Source organism: Carassius auratus, chromosome 26 (genome assembly GCF_003368295.1).
Source record: "Carassius auratus strain Wakin chromosome 26, ASM336829v1, whole genome shotgun sequence".
NCBI classification, from domain to species: domain Eukaryota; kingdom Metazoa; phylum Chordata; class Actinopteri; order Cypriniformes; family Cyprinidae; genus Carassius; species Carassius auratus.
Window position 1 is genome coordinate 4,827,585 of NC_039268.1, and position 9,294 is coordinate 4,836,878.

The 9,294-nt window shown below is 37.3% G+C and overlaps 1 protein-coding gene across 6 annotated transcripts in view; it reads left to right on the plus strand.

The window, feature by feature from the left end:
• tmem131l (transmembrane 131 like) overlaps window positions 1-8,194 on the plus strand; it is a 49,024-nt gene extending 40,830 nt beyond the window's left edge. For 3 of the 6 annotated variants that reach the window (XM_026203789.1, XM_026203790.1, XM_026203791.1), the window contains exons 23-35: window positions 402-587; window positions 683-829; window positions 1,103-1,643; window positions 1,790-1,914; window positions 2,744-2,877; window positions 3,928-4,104; window positions 4,222-4,300; window positions 4,733-4,813; window positions 5,175-5,284; window positions 5,367-5,496; window positions 5,615-5,691; window positions 5,788-5,924; window positions 7,701-8,192. In XM_026203789.1, the coding sequence (XP_026059574.1) occupies window positions 402-587; window positions 683-829; window positions 1,103-1,643; window positions 1,790-1,914; window positions 2,744-2,877; window positions 3,928-4,104; window positions 4,222-4,300; window positions 4,733-4,813; window positions 5,175-5,284; window positions 5,367-5,496; window positions 5,615-5,691; window positions 5,788-5,924; window positions 7,701-8,006 (2,230 nt within the window). In that variant the 3' untranslated portion in view covers window positions 8,007-8,192. Of the gene's footprint in view, window positions 1-401; window positions 588-682; window positions 830-1,102; window positions 1,644-1,789; window positions 1,915-2,743; window positions 2,878-3,927; window positions 4,105-4,221; window positions 4,301-4,732; window positions 4,814-5,174; window positions 5,285-5,366; window positions 5,525-5,614; window positions 5,692-5,787; window positions 5,925-7,700 lie in introns of those variants that run through there. The other 3 variants (XM_026203792.1, XM_026203793.1, XM_026203794.1) reach the window with 3 other exon arrangements.
• Window positions 8,195-9,294: the final 1,100 nt, after the last annotated feature.

The following is a 9,294-nucleotide window of genomic DNA, read 5'->3' on the forward strand; positions in this document are numbered from 1 at the left end:
CACGTAATGAATCTAGAATATATACAATTTTCATTTTTGAACTTTTTCACAATATTCTTATTTTGTGAAATGCACCTGTATATGCTTGTATATTTTAAGAATTATTTAGTAAATTTATGATTTAGAACCAAATTGCCTGATTGATCAGACAGTGTCATATGTCATATCCCTAAAACACCATTTTAGGCTCCCTTTTTCATGCTAGTTACCATTCTTATTGCCCGTTTTATTTCTAGACTCTAAAGTCATTGAAAGTATGTAGCAACATATTATTTGTTTATATGACTGAATATAATGATCAGTTTGGCTATGGCATATCTCTGCCCTTTTATTTATAGTTTTTTAGCTTTTTTAGCTCTGCCCTATTTTCTCCTCATCTCAACTTTTCTGTATCTCTCTAGATTTACTCCAGACTTCACATCTTCGTGGGTAATCAGAGACTTGACCCTGGAGACAGAACGTGGCTCCCTTTTCCACTTCACCCTCAATGTGACTCTTCCTCACCACATGCTGCCCCTGTGTGCTCAGGTGGTACCAGGACCCAGCTGGGAGGAGTCCTTCTGGGTCATCACACTGGTCTTCACCTGGTTAGCAGTCCATATACATTCTTAAACCCACAAAATGTCACCTTGTGTGTGTAAATGTATTCGATGCATTAATGTAAAACCCCTTCTCTCTGTAGTTCCTCTCTTGCTGGTGTGTGTCTGATGGCTTTCCATCAAGCTCAGCACATTCTAAGCGAGTTCTCCACACCAAGTCCACGTAGCAATCACAACTCTGTACCTCGTGAAAATAGTAGTGTAAACCACATCTCCTCAAATGGTGTCAGGTGAGACAGCATCACTGGGACACAAACATAAGAAATTGCTTGTTAGTATTTTTGTGATTTTATTATTCTTTTTTTTTTTACCTGAAAATCTAAGCAGCAGTGAAATGTGATGTTTTGACGAATCATATCGCAGTTCAAATTGCTATCGAAATATATTACAATTATTGATTTATTTTTGCTTGATACTAGTCAGTGGTATATTAAAGCCAACTGTGTGAGTTAGATCCATTTTTTATTATTCTGTTCTTTTTTTCTTTTTCTTTTTTTCTTTAGTAGAGGAAAAGGCAGTTGTAAGAACTACACTGACACAAGCCATCCCTCCGACAAAGGCAAAGGGAGAGGATCTCCAGCCGTGGCCAGTGGGACAATTCGATCACAGTCCTCATCCAAGAAAACTTCTGGAGGTTCATCCCAGCCTCCAAAGAAGCAAACAAAGGTGTCGGTCCTATACAGTAGATATAAAAATAGCCCTGCAACTGCTGCTGCTAGTGTTCCTGCCTCCTCGGACTTCTGCAGTCCTCCCACTGATGAAGATGGAGATCGCACCTTTGAGCTTGACCCAGAAGTTTGTAATAACAACAACAATAACAACGACATAGACGAAACCCTTCTCCCAGCTGAGAAGAAAGAGCACTTTAGAGAATCCAGAGAGGACCAGGCATTGCCAGCTGATATGTTTCCTATGGAAACACTTCCTGGATTACCAGAAAACATCCCAGCAAGCAGAGTCCCTCAGCCTGTAGACGAAGCAATGGAAAACGAGGAGTGTAAAAGAAAAACTAATGCAGAAAAAAGGGATAATGCAGATGAAGAGGTAATAGCCATAAAACAACATAAGAGGATGACCTTTTTTTTTTTTTTACACTGCTGAAATCTGCCTCTTTGTGAATGTTTTAACAAAAACTTCTCAGTGTTGAGGTTCTTTCTAAGACAATTGAATTGTTTGTGCCGCTCACTCAGAAGTCAGAAAGAGGCAGCAGTCAGAAGAAGACACCAGAGAAAGATGCAGAACTTGGAGTGTCAGCCACCAGAGCAAAGAAAAACACAGGCAGAAGTCGCAGAAAGGCAGCGGAGCTCATTCCTGGGTTAGTATCTGCACAGTTCAGCTTTCAACACCGTTCCAAGTAGGAGTGTGAACTGACAGCAAATTGACTTGATTCACTATTCAGTAGATTTTGATTCAGTTCAAAAGCAGTTTATTTATGCTAAAAATCGTGGCCACACTATTATTTGCTTTAATTGTAACTGTAACATGGCTTACGTATATACACATACTAATAAATACACTTTTTTTTTAACAACTTATGATTCATTTAAATTTTTATTTTAAATCAGTTATTAGCCTACAGTTTAGATTTATGCATATGAATGATAATTTTAAATGTATGATTATTGAAAAATAATACATCATACATAAAAACAAAAAAGTCTGAAGTCCTGGCTCGTGGACCTTTCTCGATCACCCCCCATTTCGCTTTCCGTAACTGCTATATTGTCATATCAAAATAAATAAGTAAAAGAGCTATGAGGCAACATGTTGTAAATAAGAACTACTAAAATGCCAATACTTCGGCACTCCCCTTACTGTTAAACATATTCAAGTACAATTAGTGAAACGTTTTAAGTGTACAGTTGAATTTTATTAAATGTTTGAATTAAGTGTATTGTTTGTATTGAATGTAGAATCTGTCTCTGCCATGAAATAGCATATGAAGATAATGGCAAAATGCTTAAATTGCTTAAATGCAACAGATATTAATTAGATATATAAATACAATTTAAAATTCCATATACAAACATGTTTATACATTTTATTATCATTCATATATATATATGTGTGTGTGTATGACGTAAATGTATGTACGTATGTTATATGTAGTATTTTATGTATTTTTCATTCTGGTAATCCAACAGGCTTCCTGAAAACAGCGTTGTCATGGTAACAGAAAGTGAGAGAGAATTTCAACGTAATGCTGCTAGAACCCGCAACACGAAACCTGATCTACCTAAAATAGGAGCCAACCCAGACAGCCCTCTCAAACACAGTGGTGAGGAAGTGATTTCCAGCTGTTCCGGTCTCACCACTGTATGTGTGCATCTCATCATAGCTGTGTGATGTCACTGCAGTTGTTGAAGACAACATAAAACACATTTCAGAGTGCATTTAATTTGGATGGGGACGGACATCTTATATCCACAAGGTTTTGACTAAAGTGAAGTGACATTCAGCCAAGTATGGTGACCAATACTCAGAATTTGTACTCTGCATTTAACCCTTCCGAAGTGCACACACACAGAGCAGTGAACACACACACACACACACACTGTGAACACACACCCGGAGCAGTGGGCAGACATTTATGCTGTGGCACCCGGGGAGCAGTTGGGGGTTCGGTGCCTTGCTCAAGGACACCTCAGTCATGGTATTGAGGGTGGAGTGTACATGTACTCCCCCCACCCACAATTCCTGCCGGCCCGAGACTCGAACTCTCAACCTTTCGATTGCGAGTCCGACTCACTAACCATCAGGCCACGACTTCCCCCTAAATTGTTTGCTCAAGTTATTTTTGCCTGCCATATGAATTGTATGCTTATTCTTTTCTATTTTTAAATGTAATTTTTTTCCTGTGATGGCAAAGTTGAATTTTCAGCAGCTATCCCTTTAGGCTTTAGTGTGACATGAACCATCAGAAATCAGTGTGGATTAGAAATCTTTTGATTAGAAACATTTTAAGTGTGTATTCTTTCAGTTTTGATTAGTTTAATGTGTCTTTGCTGAATAAGTTTTTTTTTTTTTTTTTACAATATATCTCAATGACCCCAAACTAATGTATCTCAGTTTTAAGCAGCACAACGGTTTTCAGCATTGATAATAATCAGAAGTGTTTCTTGAATATAGCATATTAGAGTGATTTCTGAAGGGTCATGTGACACGTGAATAGCTGTGGAAAGTTCAGTTTTACCATCACAAAAGTAAATTGTATTACAAATCACAAATTACAAAAACATAAAAAGAAAAAACAACAACTTTGACCAGTTTAATACTGTAACTCTCCCTGTCTAATTTTGTTAAACTGTTTCCTTTTACACAAACACAGGCACGTGTTTGAGCAGACCTAGGCGTAAGTGTCCAGAGCGACGTCTGCAGTGGGAGTCAGGCTCTGATTCAAGCAGTTCATCGGGCAGTGTGAGAGCCAGCCGAGGGTCCTGGGGCAGCTGGAGCAGTGCCAGCAGCATGGAGGGTGAAAAGGACCCACACAGACATCCCTGCAGGAGTAAGAGATCATGTGCTTGCTACACACCTTTATATTAAGCTGAAAAGAAAACACTGCAGTTTCCAGAACAAGTTAAATAAAATGGTATTTTAAACCAATTTTTATTTTTTACTTTAGGAGACAACATCCAGTACAACCCATATCCAAAAGATCGGGAATGTTACATGAACATGAACTACAACTGCAAAACTCAAAGGTAAATTTCCCAGATTTTCTTTAAGAATTAGTTCACTTCCAAAATAAAAAATTACTACCCTCATGTCATCTGAGATCTTCAGGTCTTTCTTTCTTCAGTCGTAAAGAAATGAAGGTTTTTTGAGGAAAACATTCTAGGATTTTTCTCCAGATAGTTGACCTCAATGAGAGCCAAAGGTCCAAATTTCAGTTTAAATGCAGCTTCAAAGGGCTCTACATGATCCCGTCAGAGGAATAACGGTCTTGTCTAGTAATAGGGATACTCCACACTAAAATAATTTTTTTGTCATTAATCAGTTACCCACATGTCATTCCAAACCTGTAAAAGTTCAGTTCTTCAGAACATAATTCAAGATATCTTGGATGAAAACCTGGATGCTTGAGACTGTCCCATAGACTGCCAAGTAAATAACAGTGTCTATGTCCATAAAAGGTGTGAAAAGTCGTCGTCAGAATCCTCCATCTGCCATCAGACGTGCAATCTGGATTCTATGAAGCGACGGGAACACTTTTTGTAAGTGAAGAAAATAAAAATAATGACTTCATTCAATGATTCCTTTGTCAAGGTCCAAGGAGGAGACCGTTGACACTGTTACTTGGAAGTCAATGGGACAGTCTCAAGCATCCAGGTTTTTATCCAAAATATCTTAAATTGTGTTCAAACACCCTTTACAAAACAATTTCTTTTCAACTGAAGAAATAAAAACATATAAACCTGGATGACATGAGGGTGGGTAAATTATCAGGAAATTTTGATTCTGGAAGTGAAACCTTAATTTTTTTTTTTTTTTTTTATCATAATTTGTATTATAATTATTAATTTGACTTAAGAATCCTGAAAATGATTGATGATATATAAATGCATTTGTCCACAGCATGAACAATCTTTATGTGAGGGAACCATGCCAAAGCCCAGAAGTCTGTCCCGCCCCTGCACTCCCTCACACCTTTGCTGATGTAGCTGCAGGTGTGGACAGAAACATTGGTGAGGGACATTCACATGTTACACTTATAAAGAGAATCACGGTTAAGATGCACAATCATATGTTTTCTTTTGGTTTTACCAGACATAATCGGCTCTAATGTGATTGAAGAGACGTGGTCACCGGCCTCAGTTCCTCTGACCAATGAATTCAGGTACAACATGACCGAATCCCTCCCATTCGTCCCTCAGAGTCCCTCATCGGTATATGAAAGGTATGTCCCATAGGCTTTTCATTATTTTTTATTATATACTATTTTATGAAATTTTTGGCTTCATATTATGTGTCCATACACAATCAGATTAAAATTCTTATGTGTTGTTACTGTGAAGCTTCCCTTGGAACAACAAGAACAGCCAGTGCCCCGGTCAGTATCCCTATAGTGACCAGACCAACTACATGCCAACAGGTGAGGAGCTTTCTGTCACAAGGTGTAAAATATATCACTATACTACATCCTAACTAAAGGGTGAGTGAACGTTTTCTTTGTTTTTTTTCTGTGAAGGTAACGGCAATTACCAAAATGCATTCTCATGCCATCAAAGCCAAACCGTGACCCACAGCCGTCAGCCAGTGTGGGGTGAGAATGGAAGCCATGACGTCAACTCCACATGGGACACTGGCAGCTGTGTGGGCAGCAAGGTGAGATTTACATGAGTGTTTGTTTTTGTCAAGTGCTTAAAACCACGAGGAAAGAATACCATGTTAAATATGCAAATGAAGCATACATTAATTTTATTGACACATAAGAAGTTTTTATTACTCCATAAATCAGTAGCCATGCTAGTGGATCTGCCGTAGATTCAATTAGTTGTACTTGGAGATAGCGGGTTAACTCCGTGTCAGCTCGCACTCTGATCGGTAAAGGGGCAGAGATTTCAGACCTCCGTTTATTAAGGAGATCTGTCACAAAACTCATCATCCGTGCCAAAGTTTTTTGAGCAAATTTCAAAGCCGCACCCGCCCGCCATCCGCTGATTGTTTGTCTGTTCTAGAAAGCATGCAGCAAAGATATTTAATGCTAATGTATGAGGCATAGGCCTACGCTGAGTTTCATTTATGATGAGATGCGCTCTAGTTCACAGTGCAGTGCAAGTGAACGCGGCGCGCTGGTGCTTCCATGTCACGGTTATCATTGTCTGCTATATTTGCTTTTTATTTATTAAAATACATGCAATTGGTTTATTAAAAATTTATTAAAATTAAGATAAAATTTGTTCAAAACGAAATTCGTTTTTAAGTAAGGTTTTCTACAAAGCAAAATGTAGTTAATGAAGTGGTAAATATCATGTCTGACGATTTACAAAACTTAATTAAGTGGTAAAAACCATGTCTCCTGATATATTGCGCGTCTTATGATCCTATCTAAAAAATGAAAATAATTTTTGATTAAAAAATGTTTGTAAAATATTTTAATGACACGGTTTTGGCGGTTATAGAGTTCTAATGACGGTGTTCAACTATAACCGCCGGTCTCACGGTTATATACGAACCGTCACACCCCTAATATTAATATGACTAGTTTAGAGTTTATTAGCATTTGCACAGGTACTAATTAAAGTAAAGGTACATTGGAGTTCTTGTGCATTTCTCTGAGTCAGCTTTTATAAAACAAGCAAAGGTAAAATAAAAACAATTTAAATGAAAAGTGAGAACAGCAAATATTTCCAAAAGTGCAAAAAAGAGACCGTATAAATAGGCTTTATAAAAAAAATACACATTTTAAAATATTATTTCTTAGACGATTTATGTTTGTACTACAACTGCACTGTAATACATTTAAATATATACTAATTATTTTACTTTACACTGCAGTAAAATTGCAATGTTTATTACTTAATCTCTTTTGTAATTTATTTTGGTAGAAAACTAGAAAGAGACCTTTATTTGTTTTCAAACACTTCCTACAAATGTAGTGAAATCTTCTGTCCAAATAATGTGATATGACACTTGACTCAAAAAAAAAGTACAATTGACTTTAATAAAAATATGCACATTATTCTGTTGGAGAGAAGTCTTAGGGAGAAAGCATAGCTGACAATAGTCTATCAAAACTGCAGGAAATGTGAGGTGTTCTTAATATTTAGAATCGATATGCATCACAAAACAATGTTTTTGAGGATACTGCAGGCATAAGTCTTGGGAGTCTCATGTAAACATTTAAACTAGTACATTTACAATTAAGTGTGCAATGTAAAGAGTATCAGATCCTTAAACTATTAATATCCACAAATTGCAAACAAAAAAAACGGTTTACACTGGCATCGAGTATTATTCTGAGCTCCTTAGAAACGCACCGTTTACTGTGTTTATTTTCCAGACTGATAAAATGTCTAGTTAGTTTGTCTTTATTGAGAAGTTGATGCTTGGAATATTAAAGCAATTTTTCCCTCATCATTTTACATGTTTTTTCCCCAGCCATTCTTTTCAGGAACCAGAAGTCTGTCACCCATGTCCAGTCTATTTGGGTCTATTTGGACACCTCAAAGCGACCCTTACCAGAGCCACTTCCACCCAGAGCGTTCTGCACCGGTCTTGCCCCACTCACCCATCTCACCCGTCGCACCCTTCAGCCGCGAACCAGGCGGCGCCTGCCCAGCAAAACAATACTCCAGCTTCAATCCCTTTGGACCACACATGAATTTGGACATATGGAACTCCTCTTCAAACCGGAGCTCCAACTCTCAGCTCTCCAACGATTCGGGCTACTGCGGGGATATGTGAGCGAACGGTGCTTTTGTTTCAGATAATAAGGAAAACAGAATGTGCTTTTATCTCGAATAGGGAAAAATGTGAATATTCTTCTTTCTTTTATGTTTGACGTTGTGGTAAGGTTCAGCATTTTGTTGTATATTTTTCTAGATGTTTTGCAAGTTTGACCATTGAAAATTAAAAAAAAAGTAAAAAAAAAAAAAAATTGTACTTGATTTTGTGTTGTGAAGTTCTTTGGGTATGCTTTGTCAGTGGTTTAAATGTATAACTTGCTAGTGAGAAAAATTAAATACCGTATTTTCCGGACTGTAAGTAGCACTTTTTTTCATAGTTTGGCTGGTCCTGCGACTTACAGTCAGGTGCGACTTATACATCAAAATTAATTTGACATGAACCGAGAGAAATGAACCAAGAGAAAACATTACCGTCTACATCCGCGAGAGGGCGCTCTATGCTGCTCAGTGCTCCTGTAGTTTACACTGAGCAGCACAGAGCGCCCCCTTGTGGCTGTAGACTGTAATGTTTTCTCTTGGTTCTTGGATCTAAATAAATGCGACTTATAGTCCAGTGCGACTTATACTGTATGTTTTTTTTTTCCTCATCATGGCATATTTTTGGACTGATGCGACTTATACTCAGGTGCGAATTATAGTCCGAAAAATACGATACACTCTTGTAAATAAAGGTGCTTCATGATGCCTTTTTTGTAAATGGTTCCATAATGTACCTTTAACATCTGAAGAACCTTTCTGTTTCACATAAGGTTCTTTTTGGTGGAATAAGGTTCTCCAGATTATAAAAAGGTAAGTAAGAGATAGTTCTTTGTGGAACCAAAAATTGTTCAGTGGCTTCACTGTGAGGAACCTTTTAAGCACCTTAATTTTTAAGTGTACATCTTTGACAAAACATGAGCAAGGCAGAATTTGTTTAATTTAAACAATCTAAATAGATTTCTAAACCATTAACATATTAAAAATACATTGAAAATGGAATATAATATAATAATCAACCCTGCCTTCATCTGTCTTCTATAGTTTTTGCAATTTTAAGCAAATGGAAACTTGGACATGAAATTAATCATGAATTGATGAATGGCTCGGAAGGTGTTCTTGACTGGAAATTAAGGCACATAGTCAACTGTGTTATCAAAGTGACTTCTTTACCGTATTTCTAGCGCACCAAGGGTTTGTCTTAAGTTTCCGAACACCAAACAAATCACGCACCCTTATAAAACTAATTAGCCTCCACCATCATTCTATAGGTCTCTGTTTAGTAAATAATGACTAGAATGAGTCTGAAA